This window comes from Amyelois transitella, chromosome 25 (assembly GCF_032362555.1).
Source record: "Amyelois transitella isolate CPQ chromosome 25, ilAmyTran1.1, whole genome shotgun sequence".
NCBI lineage: Eukaryota > Metazoa > Arthropoda > Insecta > Lepidoptera > Pyralidae > Amyelois > Amyelois transitella.
In genome coordinates this window covers 192,551-219,934 of record NC_083528.1, presented here as the reverse complement: position 1 = coordinate 219,934, position 27,384 = coordinate 192,551, and the positions used below count along the sequence as shown (strand labels likewise).

At 44.0% G+C, this 27,384-nt stretch overlaps 3 protein-coding genes across 4 annotated transcripts in view; all 3 read right to left on the bottom strand.

The window, feature by feature from the left end:
• Positions 1-2,925, bottom strand: part of LOC106141524 (transcriptional activator protein Pur-beta-B) — a 37,625-nt gene extending 34,700 nt beyond the window's left edge. For both annotated transcript variants that reach the window (XM_060951634.1, XM_060951635.1), the window contains exon 1: positions 2,802-2,925. In XM_060951634.1, coding sequence (XP_060807617.1) covers positions 2,802-2,844 — 43 coding nt within the window. In that variant the 5' untranslated portion in view covers positions 2,845-2,925. The remainder of the gene's footprint in view (positions 1-2,801) is intronic.
• Positions 2,926-10,230: 7,305 nt separating this feature from the next.
• On the bottom strand, positions 10,231-15,329 carry LOC132903379 (piggyBac transposable element-derived protein 4-like). The gene is made up of 4 exons (XM_060951607.1): positions 15,286-15,329; positions 14,514-14,696; positions 14,283-14,426; positions 10,231-13,682 (listed from the first exon to the last, which is right to left on the bottom strand). Exons 1-4 carry the CDS (start codon positions 15,303-15,305, stop codon positions 11,732-11,734), a joined length of 2,298 nt encoding a protein of 765 aa, XP_060807590.1. The 5' UTR covers positions 15,306-15,329; the 3' UTR covers positions 10,231-11,731.
• Positions 14,916-27,384, bottom strand: part of LOC106139460 (uncharacterized) — a 59,199-nt gene continuing 46,730 nt past the window's right edge. The window contains exons 12-21 of the mRNA XM_060951442.1: positions 26,517-26,663; positions 25,738-25,929; positions 24,635-25,705; positions 24,064-24,258; positions 21,962-22,136; positions 21,392-21,467; positions 20,765-20,867; positions 20,001-20,182; positions 19,550-19,712; positions 14,916-18,619 (exon numbers count right to left, since the gene is read on the bottom strand). Of these exons, the coding sequence (XP_060807425.1) occupies positions 18,506-18,619; positions 19,550-19,712; positions 20,001-20,182; positions 20,765-20,867; positions 21,392-21,467; positions 21,962-22,136; positions 24,064-24,258; positions 24,635-25,705; positions 25,738-25,929; positions 26,517-26,663 (2,418 nt within the window). The 3' untranslated portion in view covers positions 14,916-18,505. The remainder of the gene's footprint in view (positions 18,620-19,549; positions 19,713-20,000; positions 20,183-20,764; positions 20,868-21,391; positions 21,468-21,961; positions 22,137-24,063; positions 24,259-24,634; positions 25,706-25,737; positions 25,930-26,516; positions 26,664-27,384) is intronic.

Here is a 27,384-nt window from a genome sequence, read left to right as displayed (position 1 = left end):
AAGGGCGACTAAGGGATAGGCTAATAAACTTGGGATTCACTCAGTCTACCGCGCAAGGGATATAGACGTGACTACATATGTCATGGAATACAATATCTAATGAAAAGAACAAGTACAAATGTGGCCGCTGGTCAGTTAGATCAGAATCAATACTAATTAGTGTTGTCCTCAAAGCCCACAAACTGTGTCAGTGGGGGCTGTGTTGCTATCCAACATAACTTTATTCATTCATACTATAATATAATCACATTTTTATCGCATACGGGGAAAACATAGCCGACAATCTCGAAAAGACTAGAAGTCCACATTGAAACTTAATAGCGGAATTAAAGTTCGAATAGTGACAGGTTGCGAGCACATCACCTACAAAACCTCTGAAACCTAACCCATATTGAAATGTAGCCATTCCAACTAATATGAATGTTTGGCAAACAACACAAAAAATCTGCAACAGCCTGTAATGCCATTAAAATTTCAGAAAAAGGAAAACTTTAATGGCATTAAAGGCTGAAATGCAGTGGAAATGTGAGCATTAAGGAGTATGATCGTTGTGAAATTGAGTGACCGGATAAGAAAAAGGGTATGTTAAGATGGTTTGGTCATGTGGAGAGGATGAATGAAAGCAGGCTAAGCAGATATACATGGAGAGTGTGGAGAGAAAGGTCAGAGTGGGAAGGCCTAGACAAACATATCTTGATCAAATTAAGGACATCCTGGCAAAGGGACAGGTCAAGAGTACCTAAAACTGCCAAGCTTGCATGAAGAGAATTATGTATGAAGTATGCAGAGAGTGTGGCAAGTGGAAAGATGTAGTCTCTGCCTACCCCTAAGGCAAAGAGGCATGATTTTATGTATGTATGTATGTATGTATGTACACAGGCTGAACTCTGATCTGAATCAAGAGTACATAAATATCTAAAATTACCTCATTGTATATTAGTGGTCTGCCAGAACTAGTATCAAAATTTATTGACATTAATTGAGTTTATTAATATTTTTTTGTAACAGGGGGAATACCCTGACCAGAGCTGTAAAAACACATTGTATTTTTTAGGATCCCAAGAATTTCTGTGATATATATATCAGTACAAAATATTTAGCGTGTTTGATAGTAGAAATATGCATTATTCATCAAACTTCAGCCTATCATGCTGTAAAGAAATATAAGCTGGTGTGTACACAATGAATCAACAAAGTCTGTGTTAGCTTTCTATTCCCACTTTTTTATGTATATCCTTGATTTTGTTAATCTTATGGGAAGTCACTGGATATCACGACACAGGGAATCCTAATGAATGTGGCGGCAGACAGTGTTAATGTTACAATGTAACTTGTTTTTATGCATACATACATACATAAAATCATGCCTCTTTCCCGTTTTTTTTGTTTTAATGATTTGAATAATTATTTCTTTTTTGTTGATTTGTGCAATCTGTGCAATAGTCAATCAGGGGAAATCTTTAAAATTTGGTTTAAATTTTTTAGACAATGGGCTAAACACCTGTCACTTTGTTTGAATCTCAATCAGTTCAATTATCTAGTCATCCAGTTTAAAATGGTGTTTGAGTCTAGACTTTGTCTGCCCCTAAAGAGATAGAATATGTGCCAATACAAAAACATTCCTGAATTTGTAACAAGAAGAGAATTTTGTCATAAATTATCAAAATTCAATGGGCAAGAAACCTGACAAATTAATTCAGTTCCACAACTAAAAGACCAAATAGCTTTTGATTTAAACATTTGGAAAGATTTGTATGCGTGCTTGTGAAAAGTTTATGTTAAAACATGTAAAACAACGAACTCAACTTTTGTGAATTTCTTATTAGACAAAGGCTTTTGACCCATTTTACTTAAAATTTTACACTTATTTCCATTATACACTCTTATGACATATTGCGAAACTGTATATTATAATAATGTGTCCATTGAGAGGTTTGACTCACCCTTCACAGATTTGTGCTCCAGGGGACGTGTACTTACAGTAGCAGACATCCAGACATTCTATGCTTAGCAACACTAATTCAAAGCACACCGGCCCTACATCCAGGGACAAGCCACAATAGGATTCCCATTCACAATGACAGCTCCTTTGTGTCAGTCTGTTACTCCAAATCCTTTGTCCTGCTAACTCACTACACCACATAGCAACACTCACTCCACTATATTTCACTTCACCGAACATCTGATGATCACTTTTTGACACTTTTGAACACTTTCACATATGAACAAAGAAAAATAGAAAAATCTGAGGTTATGTCAATCACAAAACTGTGATTTGGGAGAGTTCAGTAGGTTAGACCATCGAGGCTGGAACAGCGGCCACTGACCTTCCATGGTGCAGCCCGCTCAGCTGACGCGCCGTCGCGACAAACAAAGGGCTCAGAGAGCGCCGTCTTTGCTGGCTCCTGCGCACACGGAGCAGGCTTCTGAGCCGTCTTGGCCTCCTGACGAGACCCTGCGAGCGTGCCGGGCGTCCCAGCCGCCAACAACGGCCCGCCCGACGACGAGAGGTCGCAGACAAAAAAATCGATAGGTCGTCAACCTCCGCCGGCCGACGGTCGGAGCCGGTCCCGGGCGGGCGTCGCGCCGCCGCCCGCTCTCGGAGGACCTGTCCCGCTCGGGCAACCCTAGGAGCCTTCGAGCCCAGGGAAATACGGCAGACTTCGCCATTTTGAAACGGGAACAATGAAATATTTACTTTTGAACACTAGAACGGCCGCGGACGTGGTTCGAGACTAAAGAAACCCTGGCAAGGTCTGTGACGAGCACAGGACCCTCTGCCTCTGTAAATAAATACGTACTCTGACTAGAAATCCCCTCGTCACCGCTGCCGATATCCGACATCTCAATCCACACCGAAATCTACAGGCAATCCGCCGATCTTTTTGAGACTCTCGACAACTCAAGTTGTCTATGATAACGAAACCATCAAACTGAGGTTCTTTGTCGTGACAGCAAATGTCAAAAAATTATGATGTAACGTCGTTTTATAAATCTTTTCTTTTTTTGTCAATTTCCTCCAAAATAAATATAAAATGTGATTAGGAATAAAATATAACGTTAATATTAATTCTTAGATATTAAACCTTATGAATCCTAAACAAAAATTTTATTTTTGATAATAATTGTTTCCTAATGGTGAGTATAAAAGACCCCATATTTTTTAAACTCTACATTGGTTATAGTTTCCTTTGTCATGTTACAAAATGAGAACGGAACGTCTTTTAACTTTGACAACTTACTATGCATATACGACATAGAAACGGAACGAAATCTCAACGGAACAAACTGGTCATTTCACCTCTTTTGAAATTGGTGCAGATTGTGGAATCGACAGAATCGAAAAGAACTACAGAAAAGCAATATGGTAAAAAATAACTTCTAATGCAGAGGCAAAATTTTTGACTATTTTATTTCAAATTAAGCCTTTTTGGAATAACTTATACACACATCTTGTCTTTAACACCTTACGGGGTAGACAGATACAACAGGCTATGTCCTTTTTTAACTGAATGGCCAAAATAAGAATGACGAGTTTTTAGGTGGTAGTAGGTAAGATACTACTATTATCTCTGCAGCTGCTGTTGTTAGTAAGGTAAACTTATTATATATTAAGTTCAAGAAATACCGGCAATAGTAATTTATATAATAATTTATATCCTTGGCTTATATATTTTCTAATAATTGCCTTAATTCCATCTAGTCATTATGATTGGAATCCCCTTCGATCGGAGAAATGTTATTTTGGCGAACTAACACCAACTAGCATTGAGGTCATTTAAAAAGAAGTAAACAAAGAATGTTAATTCTTAAAACATATGATCTCTGCATGATTTTCATTTTTCCGTCAACTAAACCTATGTTATTAAATTCTTGCGAAGGATGTTCTCCCTCTCATCTTATGTTTGTGTGCTCCCGTTCACTCCAGCTGGTCTATGGTACCGAGCCAGAGGACCCCGCGAAGGTAACTTATGCCGTATATAAATTAAGGAACAATAAAACAATGCTGTAATATTACAAATGACTATAATTTTGTCACAAATTTTTCCATACAATGTTAATAACTTTTTACCTTACTGCTATTTATATAATACATCACTTAACCATTATTATGTTGTAATTCTTTAAAATTTCCTGTTATCTCTAATTACAATCCACGGAGTCAGTTTCAGACAAGACATTAATATTTAATTTAAACAAACCAAGGACCATACAAAGTTAAAAATGAAATTTCGAAAACGTTTACTTCATTATGATACACTAAAATGTAATTCGATTAGATCTTATTATACTAAAAAATATTTTTTGCTTAAAATACTACGAGAAGTATCGTTAAAAACTGTACAAACATATCAACTTTAGTTTTACTGCTAGCGTAAATATAACGGACACACGGACTCCCGGTCGATTGGGGCGCGACATCGCTCAACAGTCACAATATTGTATCAATTAATTAATAATAGAGTAAGTTATAATATAATAAATTGTACTTTATAACGCGCAACGCGGGGACGCCGCGGCGGGCATGTAATTGACAGGCGGCCATTTTGTTGTGATGACGTCATGCGTCCGCCACGACACGCCGCGTCCTCCGGCAGAAACAAGCACCGTAATGAAATGCGAGTCGTCTGAGTATCAACTGCAGGAATAGTGGCTCCCTGGCTGCCCCTATAATTATCTATTTATAACGACCGTCTCCTTTTGTAGCCCGCTTCTGTTTTGTATATTGCTACTTCATACGTTTAAATGCAAGTAGGACGTTACAGTACGAATAGAAGCTAAAAATATAGAATTGTTTTAGGGCAGTTCGTGAAATGCTACAAGGATGTGGTAAAAAAATAAATTTATTATTAATGATATGATGATTTGAGGGTGAACGCGGACAGCCAGGTGTAAACAACTAGATTAACGGTTAACAAGCAAGTACAATAAGTAATAGCTAATAATTAAGTATCAATAAAATTGAGCTAAGACCGACCCGCCGGGATCAATCTACGACGTACAGCGCGGTGTAAAACAATAGATACCTATGTAATAATGTAACATGTACTTCAAAATGTTATGTAAACTATTGGTAATAAATTAAGGTAATGTAAGAGAAAACGAACTCTAACCCTAAGTTGTCTAAAGATCGTAATATCACTTCTCCGAAATGTCAGTATAAAATGTTAAAAAAACAATGAAATTTTGAATGACGATGAATTACGCGAATTTGAGATAGAGAGGCGAACCGATTTATTGCTATTCGAGACTATACGACGTTATTGCTCAGAGGTCCTGCGTGGGTTTGGCACGACAATACTGACTTGTCCAGGCGGACTGGGGAGGCGACACTAATTCACAACCAAGCATCGCGCGCACGCGCGTATCATACGACTCCACCGCCGCGGGGTTGCCGCCCCGCCGCGACACAAACCGCCCACAGATCCTATGACGCGATTAAATGTTTTGAATTACCAAGGAAACTGCTAATCTTTCTATCAATAAACTTTGCTTCACAGCAGTGTTAGCTACACAAAGACGCGTGACAACTTTGTAAATCCAAATTTCGTTTTGTGGCGCGGCGGAGCGGTCGAACGGCGCAGATTTCGACATCAGTGCGGCTCGTGAGTCGTACAACTATACATTTTGAGCTTATGAACAGAATCTACATAGCAATCTCTTAAAAATCGTGTAAGCGAAGCAATGAAAGCATAGAATTTTCAGTGCTTCGCTCACAAAGCCTGCTAGTTCAAACAGAATTAACCCTCAGTAACCGCACACTACTAAATCGGACACCCGCCCCGGACAACTAAGGATGTGCCACACTAGGCGACGTCGCGGGCGGAATCGATTCGCGACACATTAACTGTTTAACAATAATTGTACTAGTATTAATATTAGAGATTTAAAAATTCCATATATTGCCATAAGTTAAGTGAATTTTACAAAAATATACATACTATACAGTTGAGCGACTCAATGCATACACTGGTCGACCCTAGGCTCCTAACACTAACTCGTTGATAAAGACTTAAGCTAGGGATATAGTGTTGACATCCGACACCAGAAAACTTACATCAAAATTTCGAAGGACCATATTTGGTCCTTCGACCCATATCTTCGTAAAGAAATATATAACGAAGTACCTACCAAGTTATTTGAAAGTTTACTTCTACAGATTTCCAAAAAAAACATATGATTTAAAGTAAGTAGTACGTATAGATTAACTATGTAGATTTAATGGAGCGAATGCCATCACTAGATCATCAGTTTTACACTAGCATCTACGGTTAGTCCGCCGACGACCTGCTTAATGTACGTTATCGCTATGCACCCGATAGGAATAGTCACTTGTTGACTTTCGGTCCGTGCCAATAAAACTCGCGACGAGATAAAAAAAACAAAGATTGAAAGGAATTGTAAATTGTAAAATACATGGACGTCGAAAAATAGTGCAAATATCAAGTAAAACGATCAATTAATTAAACTGCATTCAGTTTTTGACTAGAATGAGTAAATAAGTACCAAAAACTTGATATTTAAGAACATGTTTTTTAGTTACTATAACATCTTAATGCTTAAAGGTAGGTAGTAGGCTTTATTTAGGTATAAATGATTCGTGCCAAAATAACATCTTAGCAATTGCAACAATTAAAAAATATTGTACGCACACTGATATATCTAATTGTACAATTTTAACAAGCATCCATGTACTGTACAAAAGTGATCAGAATAATTAAGTACGATTAAAAAACAACCGCTATGTAGTTGCAGCGTACACATACCTTTCACACGTAGCTGTAAAATCATAATGTGTTGCCACTACTCACGAAAGATTTTGCCTTTATATTTGCGGTTTCGTTTGGCCTACCAACTTTTCGACGACATAATTTATCGTCCTGTCGACAGTTTCTTCATTCAACGATCCGAACTGAACCTTTGAACCTGATATTTATTTCTTTCTTTTTTGAGATTTAGAACACGATACGTGTAAAGTAGAGGAATCGCTGCAACTTCACAGCGAACGAAGCTCACAATTGCACTCCGTTGCAGGGATAATGGCCGTCAGTCATATTCGAGAAAAAAATACTACTAAAATTAAATCGGTGCCAACAGAAACTTGCCAGAACTAGTGAGGGACAGGGTATAGCTTTTCTCTTTACTTCTGAAAGGTACTTTATTATTTCGTGGACATAAGGAAGGAAATTTTAATAATCCCAATGGAACGAAACTTAGCTAACTTTTAAACCAAGTAAGCAACTAACGAAACTTACTTGGTTTAAAAGTTCATAAATACTTTGGTTATTGATTTAGATAATATCACCCACTGTGTCCGTCAAGTTTGTGTTGCGTCTGCTGTAGACGTGTACGTGATGACGTGATATCACGCCATAAACACACACATGCAAACATAATCGACGACGTTAGCACCGACAGTCAAAGATTCCGTCACGGTGGCGGCTACGGTTCAAATAAAGAAAATTAAAAAAAATATTTTGAAGCATTGTGAAGCAAATCAATTATATAAATGACAGCAGTTTAAGCATATTTTAAGTTTATAAAAGTATTGTGTGATGCTTAAAAACTATGTATTTACTGAAAATACATAATAACTGCATGTAAATTTATTTATAAAACTATAGGGTGATGAAGGTTTTGGCGAAATGGCGACACCATTCGCGAATAGCTATGATTATTTTCTGTAAAACATATATATTGTTGCGTCTAGTCTGCAAATAAAATGTAGCTACAGTGTCTAGTGGCAGTCAAATAGATTTTTGACATTTGGTGCACTATAACTATAGTGTACCAACTGTCAAATTCAAAAATTGTTCCTACAGACAATGTTTGAGGAACCGTGGCCGGCAACATGGCAGAATCGTCACAGCTTGCAGCAGCGTGTAGGCCATTTTAATTCGATATCAGAAGCGAATTGCAGACGAAATTATCAGCTTTTGTCGATGGAATAGATCTAGACATTCAAGAACGCAGCAAGTATATGCAGGCATCGTACCAACGGTTGACAGTAACGCCATTTGACTAATACTATGGTAAAAATTCACCGGTGAATAGTAGATATTTATTTTATTAAAAATAAGGGAAAGCGGGTTGTAGCGGCCGTTCAGCCTCCATGGACAATCCACTTTTTGACTTAACATTTTAGATGACTAAAACCGACTGACAGACTGGGAAAAAAAGGACAATCGACTTGGACACTAAGGAGACGACCATAAGACGACGAGACGACAAGACGTATCTTGAACGGGAAAAATTCTTTTTATTTTATTCAGACTAGACAAAGACCCTAACAGACCCTCGGCCCGTTCACGGGTTACCCAAGTATTTTATTTTTCATGAACGATCCATTAATTAGAATGAATGAGAACACATTCTTTCACATTTTTCATTAATAATAAAATGATTGAACAAAAAACGCTGTTGGACTTGGATAGGACGATGTTAAGTTAATGAGCTGTAAAAACTCGATCCTATATACAACATGTTAACATAACAATAATTAATTAAAAATAACTGCTAGATCCATTCTCGAGAAAGCTGATAAACCACCCGTCCACAACTCGCGGGCCGCGCGGCAGTCGCCACCTTACACTACAAATAGTAAACCAAATGATCACAGCTTCATTGGCGTTTCGTTTCCAAAATTCGGTCGCGAGTGAATTTAAAAAAAAGTAGCACGCAAGCGAATCCGCGAGGAACTAACAAATTAACCCGTGACGCGTCCGCATTTCCTATAGTCTACACTCCGGTAACGTCCCGTACAATGAAAATTTTGCCGACTTTCCGCAGAAAAGTTAACTTTGTGCTTCAACCGTATAATTATATTCAATGAACTGTATACCTAAAAAAAGATAACGAAACGAGCATCAAGATAAAAGTAAAATTATATACTAATAAATACCTCAAGTATCATCTGTAGCCCCAAACATTTTAAAGATGACATTTTTTTGGCCGCCATTCACACTTTACACGTTAATTGCACGAAATTCATTCACACTTCATTAAAATATTTCCCAATAACACAAAGTTTAGTAAATTCCGCTACGAATGAGTATAATCACAACACTTGAACGCAAACAATTACTCTTCAATTGTTTATTAATTATATACTATGCAAATGACACACGATAAACAATTGCCGTCGGACACTGTCAATTTCGACCGTTGGCGAAAGCGCGAAGGCGGGGCGCGGGCGGGGTGCGTAGCCACGAATCGAGCAACATACCGTTAGCAACAAAAATGTAATTCAATCGTAATGTGTCATTTTTACGCAAGTTTATTGTGTGTTTTTTTTGCAAAATCCATAACGTGTTTTAGTGAATGAATCGACCATATTCCTTGCTAAGTATCGAATAATTTTATGTGGGTCCATTCTGTATAAATGTTGTAATACACCAGAATTCGGGTGTCGTATTTTAACTCCTAAATCTAATTAAAATACCACACAATACATTGACTATTAAAAACATATTCAGATAGCTTAACTAACGAATAAATAATATATATTTTTTACACTTACTAGTGGAAAAAAAAATATATTATTTATTCATTCGTTCATACAAATGATCTTGTTTTCCGCCCAGCCGAATATTGCTTCTCCGCGATAGATTTGTTTTTTTTTTTGTTTATAATGAATAAACCCAGAAACTACTGCACAGATTTTAATGAAATTGTCACAGAGACAGATTAAACCTTCAGGAGCTACTTTTTTACCACGGGCGGAGCCGTGGGCTACAGCTATAATAAAAAAAAGAACAAATCACATAGATCGAACGTGAGTTTGAGATTTGTGTAGCGATAGATAGATACTACTTACATTTATATAACAACATCCTCTTGGATATTCTTATATTCCAGATCCATCCTACTTCCTACTAATATAATATTATAAATGCAACTTCGTAAGGATGGATGTTTGTTACTTTTTCACGTAAAATCTACTGGATGGAGTTTGATGAAATTTAATACATAGGTAGAATTATTACCTGGAAATATAGGTTAATTTTTATCCCGAAATTCTCACGGGACCAAAGCCCAGGGGCGCAGCTAGTAATAGATCATTTGCGCTTTATCGCACCATTCTGCTATCACAGTTTGGTCTGATGGTTAGTCAGTCATCAGACTAGTCAGTAGAGAATGCCATATGGCATGAAGTCCACTTTTGTACATATTTTTTTGTTAATTTGTGCAATAGTGTTTTAAATAAATAAATAAATCAGGGGATAATGATAATTTTAATTATTTAATAATACACATTATAGCCATTCCACATTTTTTTTAATGAAAAATACAGATCACTTGAGAACCCTGGTCAAATGTCAAAGCATTTATTCAGAAATAAGACCTTTACAGGCACATATTCACTATTAAAAAAATTTCATTATATAATATTATCAAAGCTACAAACTATTAGCAAGTCAAATTCAAATTTTTTATTCATTATTATAGTATACTTCATATCTATTATAAAGAGGAAAACTTTGTTTGTTTGTTTGTTTGGTTGTAATGAATAGGCTCAAAAACTACTGGACCGATTTTAAAAATTCTTTCACCATTCGAAAGCTACATTATCCACGAGTAACATAGACTATATTTTATTTTGGAAAAAAAATAGGGTTCCGTAATATATTTGGATTTTTCGGACACAAACTGAAAAAATCAACCAAAAAGTTACTTATTTTGCGTACGCTGCCTAAACTACAAAAGATAGAACCATACAATGTTTTAATTAATTGTAGATCTTATAAATATCCGCGATTTCTGCTGCACGGCCTGTTGCGAAGTGAGCAAGACTTAGTTAGCCGCTGTGCGGGCGGTCCTTTAGTTAGTTCTAATAGAGATATATTTAGTATCGGCTGTGCATCCGTGCGAAGCCGGGGCGGCTCGCTAGTCACTTAATAATTGTCAAAACGTATGGTTTAACAACATTGGTTGACGTCAAATAAATTAGTTAAAACTAAGTTTACTGCCGCTTCCAAGGCGTCAGTGCAGAAGAAGCGATAACAAACTGCACTGCAGCATTTTCTTCAACAACGTGAACTTCACAATTATCCAAACTTAGAATAGGCAGTCGACGATGAAAGCTAACCTTTTTATTTATTCTTAAAAACTGCTCAAATTTAAAATTCAAATTCAAAATTTTTATTCATTACTATAGGATACTATATATCGCTTAATAATTGTCAAAACGTATGGTTTAACAACATTGGTTGACGTCAAATAAATTACTTAAAACTAAGTTTACTGCCGCTTCCAAGGCGTCAGTGCAGAAGAAGCGATAACAAACTGCACTGCAGCATTTTCTTCAACAACGTCAACTTCACAATTATCCAAACTTAGAATAGACAGTCGACGACGAAAGCTAACCTTTTTATTTATTCTTAAAAACTGCTCAAATTAAAAATTCTAATTCAAAATTTTTATTCATTACTATAGGATACTATATATCGCTTAATAATTGTCAAAACGTATGGTTTAACAACATTGGTGGACGTCAAATAAATTACTCAAAACTAAGTTTACTGCCCTTTCCAAGGCGTCAGTGCAGAAGAAGCGGTAACGCTGCTAAACAAATTCCTTCATTTCATGGACATTATCTGGCAACTACTAGCATTTCGCACTGCTGAGAAGAAACAACGAATGAATGTCTTAACTTTACCCACGAATCGCAAACATGGCATTAAATCCCGCTAACATTCATCACATTCACTCAATGATATTAAACCAAAAGTTAATTTCGGCGCCTACTCTTGCGAGATAAAACAACCCTACCAGGAAGTTCTTCAGCGGAGTGCCAAGTCTCCCAACAACTTCCTAGGCACATAAATTCATCGCAAGTTTTGCATTTGAAATTAACTTTTCTTTTAATATCATTCCTCAAGCAAATGTGGCAAAGCGATCTATTTTCGTTTCCCCGAAACATTAAAGGAACATGCAGCAAGTCTCTGCGAAGCCTCAGATGTTCAGTTTCATCTACCTGAATATCTCTTGGGGCTCTTTGGCAGTGTTTCTGCACGAGAGATTCGGCTAGTTGAGTGCGGAACATCCGATGCGACAACAAAGGCAAACCGCGACGCTTTAATGATTCGGTTAACATAACAAATGCATTTAGCACACTTGCATTTAGTAATCTTTTAAACATTTTTACATACCATTTCACACATCTCTTTCTCTCCAATAAATACATAGAAAGTTTTTGATCTTTAAGATCAACACCTCCCATGGTATTATTGTAATCCCGTACAGCAACAGGCTTTACGAGATCCCTTCCTGCCTTACGACCAACGTAAGTTTCGTCAGTGTGATAAGACGAAATCATGTTCACCATTTTGGAGTCCTTCCATGCAATACATGAAACGTCTCCAGAATGGCGAGCGATGATTGTCCCCTTTGGCACGTTCTGCGAAGCCTTCGCGATCTCCACTGGTACATGTTTGCGATTCGGACGCAAAGTGCCTAAATTATCAAACCCTAAACTCTTAAGGTATCTTGTCAAAGCTGGACAATTATAAAAATTATCCATTGTGACAAGATGCCCTCGATTTTCAAGGCCTGATAACAAATCAAGTACCACTTGCGTTGTTTTTCCAGCAAGGTATTCACTAGGCGCGACGAAATCGTTACCTGCGGGATTTTTGCCGGTATATATTCGGAACTGGTACAGATAACCAGTTCTCGACTCGCACAATTCAAAAGATTTAATGCCAAAGCGCGCAGCCTTTGACCTTATTGCCTGGATCCAAGACAACCGACCCTTGAATAAGGTCAAAGACTCGTCAATGGCAATATCTTGTTTTAAATTGTACAGAGCCGAGAACTGCTTATTTAAATGGACTATTACAGGTGCCAGTTTCGCTACTCTAGCTGAAAGTGAATACCCTTCCCCTTGCGGCAAATTCTGCGGAGCAGAATTGTCCATGAAGTGAAGAAATTTGTTTAGCAAAATGTACCGATTGTATGACATCAGCTGCCTAAAATAAGGCAGCTGCAGAATCCCAGTCGTGAGCCAGTATTCATGAAGTGACGTTCGGATGTCGATGCCCATCAAAATGAATAGGGCAATAAAAACATACATCTCGTCTAAGTTGGTGTCAGACCACCGACTTAGACGAGATGTAGGTGTTAATTGCCCTGATTCCCTACGTGCATCGATAGTTTGCCGGGCATATCGGTTGGTCTCCCGCACGATGGTCCCCATGAAGTCACTAGTAAATATACTAGTAAAAGCTTCATAGGGACCATCGTAGTCATGGATAGGTCCAGGAGTTGGACCAGAAAATATCTCAGCATGACCGCTAAAGGTATTATAATCGGCCTGCCACGAAAAATCACTCGATATGCCCGGCAAATTTTCGGCTGCGTCATCCAAGGCCCGGCTCATCTCCTCCGATAACGGCACTTGCTCCTCCGCAGCTGTTATTGGCAAATTTTCCTGCAATTCGAATTCATCATCGAATTCGGAGTCAAATTCACTCCCGACATTTTCTTGGTATATGTTATGTGGTACCCCACTTTTTGATGGCATATTAGGCTGGCTGGGTCCAGGCTGCTGTTCCATCTGTGTTGAACTCCCCGGGATATCTTGCAGCCACTTCATAATGTGCGTCGACTTTTGCTCGAACAATTCCTTCCCTTCTTCTTCGTCAATGCCCATTTCCGTAACCCGCTCTAGTGCGGAGGTGCTACATGAAACAAAAAAATATATCAATCACCTTTTAACAAAGAAACTTGACACATCATGTTCAGTTTAAAGGCTCAATGAGTAAATTATAGCCTGGGTTGTTACCAATTGTTACCCCGAGGCACCGCTCCCATGAGAATTTTGGGATAAAAAGTATCCTTCGTGATTTTCTTGCTTACCAGTTAAACAAGATTCACCAATATTCGTTTTGTAATTTTTGCGTAATTAAATAACAAACACCCAAAATTTCGCAATAAAAAACATCCAAACTTTCGCATTTATAATTCACTAGAGGCCGCCCGCGACTTCGTCCGCATGGAAACCCTATCAATCCCGCGGGAACTCTGGGATAAAAAGTAGCCTATGTGTTATTCTGGGTCTTCAGCTACCTTCATACCAAATTTCATGGTAATCGGTTCAGTAGTTTTTGCGTGAAAGAGTAACAAACATCCATACATCCATACAAACTTTCGCCTTTATAATAGTAGTAGGAAGTAAAGCAAATATACTGAAAACCTATAATCAAATTACTTCATCAAGTTTTTTTCTGGCTGCTCATTACACCTATTGCCTAAAAATTTGATTAAGAAGATTCACTTACAGCATTGACTGCTCCAGTTTTATTTTGAGGGGGAATTGGCGACGCACACTACCCCGGGGAGTTTGGCAGATTGGAACCAAAGCCGTGGGGTCCACATAATTTGAACCACCTGGTGTTCGCTGAACAGATAGTGCTTGATCAACGCTGAGAAATAAGTAAAATTATATGTTTAGGTATACGTGTAGCATAAAATATAAAATAAATATTTAAGTAGTTATTGTAAATACTTACACAACGGGCGGTTTCCAAATTTTTGGCATCTCCTCTACGTGTGGTTCCCTCCGCTGGTGCGTTGACACCATTTGCTCGATCAAGCACCGCCTCGATCTTGATGCCGGCGTCACAGACCGTGAACGGGATCGTGAACGTGATCGGGATCGGGATTCATTGATACGAGCCATAGCTCTTTGCTTGCTATAAAAATTACGAAACAATCTTAGTGCAGAAACCTAAATTAAAATTTACAACTTCCGCCACATAAACCTAAGCCTACCACTAAACACACACTCGATAAACTTATAAGACCTTTTTTGACTGAAAAATTTTGACTATGTTATTAAATAAACAAAGTGAAAATAATATTTAAAAGAAAAAATAATTAAACAAATTTGCAAAACTTTTTGCGAACGGTACTGTCTAAACGACTTCAATCGCGATCGCATTATTACAAGGTCAATGCCATGCAATGAAAAATATGGACGATCGGAATCACATAATTACGAATTATTGTTTATATTATAACTAGTTCAACAGAATTAATTAAAAACCCAGAGAGCTGAGTAAATTTACGTTAAACTTTATATAGTTTATATGGTACTTAGTTTGATAGAATAAATATGAAAACGAATGAAAACATTGTCGATCGTAGTTCGATTTCAGTTCGTAAAAGTGATGTCGATTTTTCGACATGAAATCATAAATTTAGGCCAGAACAAATAATGTTAATAAATAGGTTATTTAATAAGCTGTAATTTGATATGTAATACATTAAACAAACACTTACCTTCTAAAAGATTTTGACATAATTCCGCTAATAAATTTTACACACCGCACAATAAAAACAGTAATGGCGGAAGGCACTTGTCTTGTCGCGTACTTCACTCACGAATATGTTCTTATTTACAAAATTTTTGTTGATTGTCATTGGTTTAAAAAATAAAAAACGAAGGACAAAGACTTTCTGTTGGTTGTTACAGAAGTTTTGGGCGGACCAATGATATTTAAATGATTGAAAAAAAATACCAAAGACAACAGACTGCGTTATTGCCTCGGTTAGGAACTAGGACGCTTCGTGCCGTTTTACGTTAGTGCCTCGGTTAGGAACTAGGACGCGTTATGGGTTAAACATAGATTGAGTGCCGCGGCACGATCAGATGAGATAGTTATATCACAGACTGAGAACAGCTCCTAACATACAAGGTGGTCGAAAACCGAGCGGCGAAAAAATTAACCTACGAAAAAAAATTCCCATCACATACAATATACACAATAAAACGATTCGATTATTGTACAAAAGCAAAAATATAGAAATATTGTAGTTATTATTTTTTTAAATAAAATATAATATCAAAAAAGCGTAATAAAGCACTCATTATATACAAAGGCAAGTGTTAACATACAACGTTATTGCCCGGGCGGGGTCGGACGGCCGCGCGTCCGACTCGGCCGCCCGTCGGACCGACAACTAAAGTAACACTAAACGACGGCGCGCTGGCGCGACGCACCGATACATATACATAATAAATATAAAATAAAAAAATCCTATGCGATCTTATACCCTGTTGATTTTATTAAAACAAATAAATTTTCGAAATGTAAGTAAACGCTCCTAAGAATTGAGATTATCTAGGTGTTTCAATGAAGATCACTAAATTAGAAGTAATACGACAGAAACAGATCGTCTCTCACGAAATATATTGCAAGCGCGACGCGAGTGTGCGGGGGTGCTCTCGAGTCACACACACACACAAACTATAAATATTACACAAAACGCTCAACTGCACGAAGCGTCATTTCTAATAAACAACGCTGCATATAGCAGAGATCTGTCCATCCACTTCAACCAGTTTGTCCTTAACCCTAGTCTGAATGTATAAGACAACAATTTCAGATATTGCTCTAGTTCCTCCGTCCGCGAGCACTCGAGCCCCCGCCGCATTGAGCACGGCGACCGGCCGACAGCGACCCCCGCTGTAAACCATCACTATCATATAAATTCTTTCAATTAACCCTATCATTAACGTATATGTCTTTATTACGTATGTTATTTCGTTTTAGCCTACATTAAGATTTGTTTGTTTGTGCAAAGAAAATTATTCAATTTCACTAAGTTTTAAAGAGAATTTTGTACAAGATTTACCGGGAAAATTTACAAGATTGCCATCAAAAATGGAAACGAAAATGTCAACAACATACCACAGAACATTCAGAATACAGCATTAAGCTATATGCATTAAACTCCATTTGTCAACTACATGTCTGTACTCTCAACGTTTTGTGTACTCACCAAAGACTTAAATTAACTTAGTGCGAAGCGACACTCGGCCTGTACACGGCGCAATAAAAATATATAAGTTTTAATAATAATCTTAAGTAAATTATGCTATCACTAGCGTTCCGAAGCTATGTAACTGATCGGTAACAAGTCAAAATCGTCGACGCGAGAGTGAATGCTTCGCGAAATGACAGCTGTCAGCTAACTTCACTTTAGGAACACATAAATATTAAAAACAATTTGTGATTGTCCGTTTCTAAAGAGGTTAGACAAAGTTTTTGGTGGCATTGTTTATCTGACACGTAAGACAAAGTTTTGAGTTCATACATGATAAGCAGATAAGAATAGTCATTTTTATTCATATATTTCTATTGTATATAATAAATTTATAAGAATAAAATTGAACCACCAACTTAATTATTTTTGAAACATTTGATGGTATGACAATATGAAGCCAACGTTTGTCACATCACGAAGTAGTCACGGCTCACACAGACGGTCAAAATGCAGGGTTGTCCACGGCGTCGCCCGCCCGCCGCGAGGCTCCACGCAGCGGGCGGCCGAGCTGGCGCGGTTTTAACACTCTTCTGGATGTTAAAGTTTTCATACGAACGTTCTTTCGCTTTCATTTACAAATGATTCATTGGATATTAATATAATTTTGCCAAAGTAGAGAAGTTACATATCTAATCTCATAAAGATTGTTTTTTTTTTCTTTTATTTTATGGAATTCTGAAAGTTGATATTAATTTTCCTAATATATAAACTGACAAGAGTATGTGTGTACTGTATCATTAGCGAATAAACTTTCGTATAAAAGCTTAAACATACACAGTGAATTTACTCAAAAATGCTAAAATTTAAAGTGACGAAAACTAAACTAACGAAATCGTACATAGGCCGTTCTGACTAAGATGGCGGCGCGGGCGCGCGGGTTTGCTTGGAAATTTGACTAGCCGACACGAATTAGTTAGTGACTAGAACGAAACGTTGGCAAGAGTACGCTTCGGGCCGAGATCACAGACAAAAGGGCGCGAAACGGCGACGTTATGTCATATTTTTTTTTAATCTTACTTTTTGTTTTAAATTTATTTTTGTCATGAGTCTAGGTTTATTATTAGATAGAAGTCATAATAATATGCTCCTGAATTTGATCCCATGATATCTTATATCTTCGTTCGTTCTGTTTCAAATATATTTGTATCAAATATCGCGCTTTTAAAATGTGTAGAATGATGCATCAATTCGAGATTTTATACATAAAAATTCACAATAAGATTAGATGTAATGCCGCCGATGTAGCGCCCACGCGCCCGCGTCCGCCACACACAAGTACATTATTTACAAATAAACCCTACGAAATTAAGCTCTGTTCCGAAACGATTACGAATACTTGACTAACTTCCCGCCACAACCGCGGGCATAGAGGCGGTCAACACTTTTTTTTTTAATATCAGAGATCCGCGCGCCCGCTCCCGAGTAAAAAGAAACAATTCCAAATTCAAACGTCCCGCGTTTTAGGACGACGCTCGAAAAGCGCCGAATCTTGACACACGTCAACGAGTTTTATCTACAAAATATCAGTTCCAATCTTGGTTTCACACATTTATATCCACAATCATTGTGAATATCATTGCTTCAGCCGTCTCCCGAATCATGATAGTTTCACTGGGTGTGATCACTTCACCGTCGGCTACCAATAGTCCGTGACCGTAGGGTAGAGTAAGGGCTAACAGAAGCCGCCGAAGCCGACCGAGGGCACGGAGGGCACGGCGGGCACTCCGGCGGGATGCTCGCCGTTCTTGTGCAGGTCTATCAGCGGGGGCGCGGACAGGTAGTGCGTCTGGAAAATGGCGAAAAACATATACATATAGTCACGTTTATATCCCTTGTCCACGTTCAGCTGTATGGCTTCATGAAGGAATTGAGATTCAAATATGGCAGGTTGCTAGCCCATCGTCTACATTGAGTACACACACTCGAGTGGTGGGCGGGCGGCACGTTGAAGTAGGGCGGGTTGTAGCTGCGGGCGGGCGGCGGTGTCGCGTGTGATCTAGCGCCCCGGCCACAGAGAGCCCCCGCTACTGGGCGGTACCTGCTGGTGGGCGGGCGGCACGTTGTAGTAGGGCGGGTTGTAGCTGTGGGCGGGCGGCGGTGTCGCGTGTGACTCTAGCGCCCCGGCCACAGAGAGCCCCCGCTACTGGGCGGTACCTGCTGGTGGGCGGGCGGCACGTTGTAGTAGGGCGGGTTGTAGCTGTGGGCGGGCGGCGGTGTCGCGTGTGACTCTAGCGCCCCGGCCACAGAGAGCCCCCGCTACTGGGCGGTACCTGCTGGTGGGCGGGCGGCACGTTGTAGTAGGGCGGGTTGTAGCTGTGGGTGGGCGGCGGTGTCGCGTGTGATCTAGCGCCCCGGCCACAGAGAGCCCCCGCTACTGGGCGGTACCTGCTGGTGGGCGGGCGGCACGTTGTAGTAGGGCGGGTTGTAGCTGTGGGCGGGCGGCGGTGTCGCGTGTGACTCTAGCGCCCCGGCCACAGAGAGCCCCCGCTACTGGGCGGTACCTGCTGGTGGGCGGGCGGCACGTTGTAGTAGGGCGGGTTGTAGCTGTGGGTGGGCGGCGGTGTCGCGTGTGATCTAGCGCCCCGGCCACAGAGAGCCCCCGCTACTGGGCGGTACCTGCTGGTGGGCGGGCGGCACGTTGTAGCTGTGGGTGGGCGGCGGTGTCGCGTGTGATCTAGCGCCCCGGCCACAGAGAGCCCCCGCTACTGGGCGGTACCTGCTGGTGGGAGGGCGGCACGTTGTAGTAGGGCGGGTTGTAGCTGTAGGCGGGCGGCGGGTAGCCGTACTGCCAGTCGGCGAGGTAGCCGGGCGTGGGCCGCATCACGGTGGCGCCGCCGGCCACCCAGCCGCCGCCGTACCCGACGAATGGCGCGCCGTAACTGTGCACACAAATATAACGTGATGAGTAAAAAGTGTGGAACAATTCAAAGAATTTGAATCTAGAATTAATGTTAAGGAGCTGTAAAGAAGTGTATAGAAGCGTGAACACGTGGAACATGGTGAATTAAGTGTTTTATGTTTTTATGTCCAGTCAGATATCATCCAAGAAAGCTGGTCTGTCGGTGCATGGAGGTGTGCCGTGTTGGTCCCAACACTAATGTAAGTAGGTAATCTTCAGGGCCCAGTATGGCCCGTTGCAAGCTGCGAGAGAGCGGTTGGCGGCTCACCCGTTGTTGCCGTAGGGCGCGCCGCCGTAGCTGTAGGGCGGGTAGAGCGCGGGCGCGTAGTCGGGCAGCGCCGACACGGGCTGCGCGGGCGCGGGCGGCTGCTCGGCCGCGCCGCCCTCCGCGATCGACGGGATCTGGTCCACCAGCGACTCCAGCCCGGACAGGGACTTCGATGCTACGTCCTGCAAAACAAAAAATATTACACTTGGAACTGAGAGAGAATAAGCGAATTTCCGAAGGTAAAAATGAAAGACCGTTCAGCGCCCTCTTCAGCGAATGACTACCATCGTCGACCACAGACGGTAAAAATACTGTGAAGGAGCATCATCGCTCTTTATTGGGAAACCTTGAATGGTGGTTGACATGGTGAGAAGTTTTAGTTTAGCGAAATTAATTTAAGTTAATTACGATATTAAGACATCCTATACCTCAAAATTTAAAGTCCTGAGTGCCTTGAAACTCAGATTTTCTTGAGCACAAACACGATGTCTGTTCGTCTCCGAACGAAAAGACCATACAAGTCAAGCTGTACCAGTACTTACTGGTACAGCTTGACTTGTATGGTCTTTTCGTTTACTTAATTGAGGATTGACCTCAAATTGTGCATGTTCGAAAGAAGATACCCCTCTTTCCCCCCACTAGAAGGGGAGTTCACCACTAGGGGGGAACTATCACACGCCGCACCCTTACTTGGCTCCCTACAAAATCAGTTCAGCGTCTGTATCTGCGCCTAGAGCAGGAAGGCTATGGAAGGCTGTGGTTACCTGCGGCTTGGGCTTGTGCTGGAAGTCGTCGTGCGGCGTGGGCGGGTCGGGCGGCCGGAAGGCGGGCGAGAACTGCTGCTCCGCCGCGCCGGGGGAGCTCGACCTGCGGGAGGGGGATTGCGTATAAGTCAAGTGCTCTTACCATTTATGAGTCTGTACCAAAAACATTTTGAAGACATACATAAATCACGCCTTCTTCCCGGAAAGGTAAGCAGAGACCACATCTTTCCACTTGCCACGATCCCTGCACACTTCTTTCACATTCATAATTATCTTCATACAAGCTCGTCGGTTTCGGTTACTCCTGACCTGACCTTTTGCCAGAATTCCGATTTGATCAAGGTACATTTAAAATCATAATCCTCTGATGTTTATACCGGTTACACCCTCCTGTATAATTGTCCTGACTTATTCCATATTCATAGACAGGGAGGGTTTAACAAAGGGAATCGTCAGTAAGATAATGTTGCGAATAAAACAATTAACAATTTGTCATAAACAGAGTGATTTTTCACCAGATGTTTAGACATTACTAATAACATACGTATTGTATTTCGCTTATTTGAAAGATTTATATTATCAAAAAAGTAAAATACATAATACATAAAGCATAAATTAGTAAGGTACCTGTTAAAATCACTAGGGTACATGGAGGGATGCTGATGCAGTTGGTCTAACCGAGGACTCTCCTCCACGCCGCCGCCTGGAAACATCAATTTATTTTATAAATCTGACATCCGAGTTGAATAGCGTTGAAACTAGTTTGTCATTAAATTTTTAACATTGAACATTTAAACACACTGTTCATTGCACTGCTGATAAATGGGTGATGACTTGTAACTTTCATTGTAATATAAACCTTAATCAATACATTGATGAGCTAAAATCAGTGATTTCAATTAGGTATGTATTAACATAATAATTATACCCTCAAAAAACAATTCAAATTTTTCATTTCGTTAGTGCTGCGTTTCATATACCAAAAAGTTATGTAATATTGAGTGAAGTGTAAGGTGATTTGATATTGACTTGTCAATAATGCCAAATATAAACCGAATATTTTAAGATATATAAGGTATACCAGAATGACTATTAAACCGTCGGGTTATGCTTCCTTTTTTTCGGTAATTATTGCTAGCTTAATTTTTTTAATTCACTTCTTAATCCGCAACATGCATATATGCACGCCATATGTACCTCTGGGTGCTTGTTCCCTCGGGTAGTGGAAGTGGTCCTTCTCCTCTGGGCTGGGCTGGTGCATGTGGTAGGGGAGCCGCTGCTCCTGGTCGTAAAGGCCGAACGCGGGAGCGGGCACGCTCGACAGACCGCCCACGCTGCCCGCCGGAGACATCTCGCCACCGCCAGGGTTTGACTGTGAGGTGAATACAAACATTGTGTTTTAGATAATTGTCGAGACTGTTCGTTTAGTCTGTATGTATGTTAATAGCGTATATAATATTGTGTTCCATATGAGTATTGTGTATAGCAAATAGAAAATGCAAAAGTAAGCAGAGATCGTGGCAAGTGAAAAGATGTAGTGTGTGTGTGTGCAATACATAAAGTTTGATAAACATCCGACATAATCGCGGTGCCTGGTGACCTGGTCCTCCGAGCCGGATAGCTGAGCACCCACCTTGCTGTAGTCGGCGAGCGCGTCGGGCGCGGCTGGCGGGGCGGGGGAGCGCGGACCCTGGTGACCTGGTCCTCCGAGCCGGATAGCTGAGCACCCACCTTGCTGTAGTCGGCGAGCGCGTCGGGCGCGGCTGGCGGGGCGGGGGAGCGCGGACCCTGGTGACCTGGTCCTCCGAGCCGGATAGCTGAGCACCCACCTTGCTGTAGTCGGCGAGCGCGTCGGGCGCGGCTGGCGGGGCGGGGGAGCGCGGACCCTGGTGACCTGGTCCTCCGAGCCGGATAGCTGAGCACCCACCTTGCTGTAGTCGGCGAGCGCGTCGGGCGCGGCTGGCGGGGCGGGGGAGCGCGGACCCTGGTGACCTGGTCCTCCGAGCCGGATAGCTGAGCACCCACCTTGCTGTAGTCGGCGAGCGCGTCGGGCGCGGCTGGCGGGGCGGGGGAGCGCGGACCCTGGTGACCTGGTCCTCCGAGCCGGATAGCTGAGCACCCACCTTGCTGTAGTCGGCGAGCGCGTCGGGCGCGGCTGGCGGGGCGGGGGAGCGCGGACCCTGGTGACCTGGTCCTCCGAGCCGGATAGCTGAGCACCCACCTTGCTGTAGTCGGCGAGCGCGTCGGGCGCGGCTGGCGGGGCGGGGGAGCGCGGACCCTGGTGACCTGGTCCTCCGAGCCGGATAGCTGAGCACCCACCTTGCTGTAGTCGGCGAGCGCGTCGGGCGCGGCTGGCGGGGCGGGGGAGCGCGGACCCTGGTGACCTGGTCCTCCGAGCCGGATAGCTGAGCACCCACCTTGCTGTAGTCGGCGAGCGCGTCGGGCGCGGCTGGCGGGGCGGGGGAGCGCGGACCCTGGTGACCTGGTCCTCCGAGCCGGATAGCTGAGCACCCACCTTGCTGTAGTCGGCGAGCGCGTCGGGCGCGGCTGGCGGGGCGGGGGAGCGCGGACCCTGGTGACCTGGTCCTCCGAGCCGGATAGCTGAGCACCCACCTTGCTGTAGTCGGCGAGCGCATCGGGCGCGGCTGGCGGGGCGGGGGAGCGCGGACCCTGGTGACCTGGTCCTCCGAGCCGGATAGCTGAGCACCCACCTTGCTGTAGTCGGCGAGCGCGTCGGGCGCGGCTGGCGGGGCGGGGGAGCGCGGACCCTGGTGACCTGGTCCTCCGAGCCGGATAGCTGAGCACCCACCTTGCTGTAGTCGGCGAGCGCATCGGGCGCGGCTGGCGGGGCGGGGGAGCGCGGACCCTGGTGACCTGGTCCTCCGAGCCGGATAGCTGAGCACCCACCTTGCTGTAGTCGGCGAGCGCGTCGGGCGCGGCTGGCGGGGCGGGGGAGCGCGGACCCTGGTGACCTGGTCCTCCGAGCCGGATAGCTGAGCACCCACCTTGCTGTAGTCGGCGAGCGCATCGGGCGCGGCTGGCGGGGCGGGGGAGCGCGGACCCTGGTGACCTGGTCCTCCGAGCCGGATAGCTGAGCACCCACCTTGCTGTAGTCGGCGAGCGCGTCGGGCGCGGCTGGCGGGGCGGGGGAGCGCGGACCCTGGTGACCTGGTCCTCCGAGCCGGATAGCTGAGCACCCACCTTGCTGTAGTCGGCGAGCGCGTCGGGCGCGGCTGGCGGGGCGGGGGAGCGCGGACCCTGGTGACCTGGTCCTCCGAGCCGGATAGCTGAGCACCCACCTTGCTGTAGTCGGCGAGCGCATCGGGCGCGGCTGGCGTGGCGGGGGAGCGCGGCGCGCGGCGCGGAGGCTCGAACTCTAGCGCGGGGGACGGTGGCGGCGGCGACGAGATCGCAGCGCCGATCTCCGAGCTCAGCTCGCCGGGGAACTGCGTCGAGCCCGATACGCTGCCCGACCCGCTGCCATTGCTGCCGCTCTGAGGATAAATAAATAAGAAAAAATTCAACAGGATAGAAGAGAGAAAGTTTAATGAAAATGAGGAAGACAAAGACCAAAAATTAAATATTTTGATCAAATCAAATAAAATGGGGGCAACTTGACTTAACTACACCGATGAGAGTAGAACATTCAGTTTCAATGATGACATTTACCGACATTATTAGACTGTTACTTATGAAATGCTTTTTAATAACTTTTTTGTGATAAGTTACGTAAAAAGGAACGTAATTCATTAATAGTGCTGTTATCGAATCGGTGGGTTTAAGCAAACGTGACATCGCTACATTAGGCTGACTCGTGTGAGGTGATGTGTCGTCACACTGATGATGGTCCACCTGCAGCCGGACACTGACCTGCGTGAAGTGGTGCGAGTCGGTGTAGGTGGGCGTGACGCAGGCGGAGGCGGGCGAGGAGTGCTGGCTGTAGGGCGAGGGCGTGTAGCTGTGGCGCGCGTCACACTGATGATGGTCCACCTGCAGCCGGACACTGACCTGCGTGAAGTGGTGCGAGTCGGTGTAGGTGGGCGTGACGCAGGCGGAGGCGGGCGAGGAGTGCTGGCTGTAGGGCGAGGGCGTGTAGCTGTGGCGCGCGTCACACTGATGATGGTCCACCTGCAGCCGGACACTGACCTGCGTGAAGTGGTGCGAGTCGGTGTAGGTGGGCGTGACGCAGGCGGAGGCGGGCGAGGAGTGCTGGCTGTAGGGCGAGGGCGTGTAGCTGTGGCGCGCGTCACACTGATGATGGTCCACCTGCAGCCGGACACTGACCTGCGTGAAGTGGTGCGAGTCGGTGTAGGTGGGCGTGACGCAGGCGGAGGCGGGCGAGGAGTGCTGGCTGTAGGGCGAGGGCGTGTAGCTGTGGCGCGCGTCACACTGATGATGGTCCACCTGCAGCCGGACACTGACCTGCGTGAAGTGGTGCGAGTCGGTGTAGGTGGGCGTGACGCAGGCGGAGGCGGGCGAGGAGTGCTGGCTGTAGGGCGAGGGCGTGTAGCTGTGGCGCGCGTCACACTGATGATGGTCCACCTGCAGCCGGACACTGACCTGCGTGAAGTGGTGCGAGTCGGTGTAGGTGGGCGTGACGCAGGCGGAGGCGGGCGAGGAGTGCTGGCTGTAGGGCGAGGGCGTGTAGCTGTGGCGCGCGTCACACTGATGATGGTCCACCTGCAGCCGGACACTGACCTGCGTGAAGTGGTGCGAGTCGGTGTAGGTGGGCGTGACGCAGGCGGAGGCGGGCGAGGAGTGCTGGCTGTAGGGCGAGGGCGTGTAGCTGTGGCGCGCGTCACACTGATGATGGTCCACCTGCAGCCGGACACTGACCTGCGTGAAGTGGTGCGAGTCGGTGTAGGTGGGCGTGACGCAGGCGGAGGCGGGCGAGGAGTGCTGGCTGTAGGGCGAGGGCGTGTAGCTGTGGCGCGCGTCACACTGATGATGGTCCACCTGCACCGGACACTGACCTGCGTGAAGTGGTGCGAGTCGGTGTAGGTGGGCGTGACGCAGGCGGAGGCGGGCGAGGAGTGCTGGCTGTAGGGCGAGGGCGTGTAGCTGTGGCGCGCGGGGGACGCGGCGGGGCCGGCGGCGGGCGCGGCGCCCACGCCCGGCCCGGCGCCGGCGGGCGCGGGGGAGCGCGAGTACGGCCGCGTCGCCGTCTGTGGGGGAAACGGTATCGTTACATTTCGTCATTGGTCGACAGCTGTTTGGCCTGAGAGCCAGATAGTAAATAGGGCGTACTTCTCCCACGTCTCGCACCTTATGACAAGATATTGGCTGGTGCGTATATCGTGGCGGAACCCGACAGGATCCAGAAAGACGCCTTTTGTATCAATCAAGTGAACGTAAGTAAAACTAAAACATTGATTTTTAAATAGAGAAGGAAATGACAGCATGTAATATTTTGGTTCGAGGAGAAAAAATTGAGCAAGTTAGTAAATCTAGGATCAAAGTTGACATCAGATGGCAAGTGTGATAGTAATATTCAAAGGAGAGGGAATATGGTGTATGGTTTATGAGCAGTCAGAAACTGTCCAAAAAAGCTCGCCTGGCTCTGCTTGTTGGTCCCAACATTAATGTATGGGATGGGGCGTTTTTAATATGGAGTATTCCAGAGACTCCGTTAGCATGTAACATCTTGCAAATTCACGACTCCATATAGTCGAAGCCGCTCCCGATCGTCGTCGCGTCGTCTCGTGACGTAAGATTATTCTAAACAAGGAAGCCATCGAGCCCGTATACTCACGATGGGCGAGTAGTGCGCGTGCGGCGACTGCGAGTAGCGCGGCTGCGGCGCGGGGCTGTGCGAGTAGAGCGGCGAGCGCGCCGCGAACTGGCTCGCGCTGCGGTTGGCCGGCGAGCCCGCGTTGAAGGCCGCCGGCGAAGACGGGTACTGTAATGTAACAATAATACATTTTAGGCACAAGCCTGATTTAACAACAAATTCTGCCGAGGCACACTCACTTTCTTAATGTTCATCTGAAAACAATGACATATTGTGAAAAATGTTAAGTAGCGCAACTGTAAAAGCATGTTATTATCTATATATATAAAACTCTTCCGTTACTGAGTGACTGACTGACAGACAACGCACAGTCGAAACTACTGGTCGTAGACAGCTGAAATTTGGAATGTAGGTTCCTTGGGATATGTAGGGGAGCACTAAGAAAGGATTTTTGGAAATTCAACCCCCAAGGGGGGGAAAAGGGGTAAAAACGTTTCTATGAAAAATCTTATTCCTTGGGTTTATAAACTTGAAACTTGGCATGAACACGTACATAGGCAAGTAAATATGTTTGACATTATAAGTTTTTTCAAACTACCCTCCAATCGTGATTTAGGGGGTGCGATTGGGTGACTGATTTATTAACGCACAGCCGAAACCGCTCGGTATAGGAGTCTGAGATTTTGAACAGAGGTTCCTTTAGTAACATAAGTGAGCACTAAGAAGGGATTTTTGAAATGTCAACCCCCAAGGGGGGGAAACGGGATAAACTGAGCCGGGGCTGCGGGAAAGTTCTAACGAGATACCGTGGCCCCGGAACGCAAAGGGCAACTGAAGGAACGAGGTGGGTTTTAGTCAGTAAAAGTCTGACACTTCCTTCCGTTCCACC

Bases quoted from the DNA above. Each gene is read 5' to 3' on its own strand.
- LOC132903379 (XM_060951607.1), bottom strand. From the start codon at position 15,305: ATGTCAAAATCTTTTAGAAG. The intron at 14,697-15,285 runs GTAAGTGTTTGT...TAATTTTTATAG, and splicing joins ATGTCAAAATCTTTTAGAAG to CAAGCAAAGAGCTATGGCTC. The intron at 13,683-14,282 runs GTAAGTGAATCT...TGTTTCATGTAG, and splicing joins AAACTGGAGCAGTCAATGCT to CACCTCCGCACTAGAGCGGG.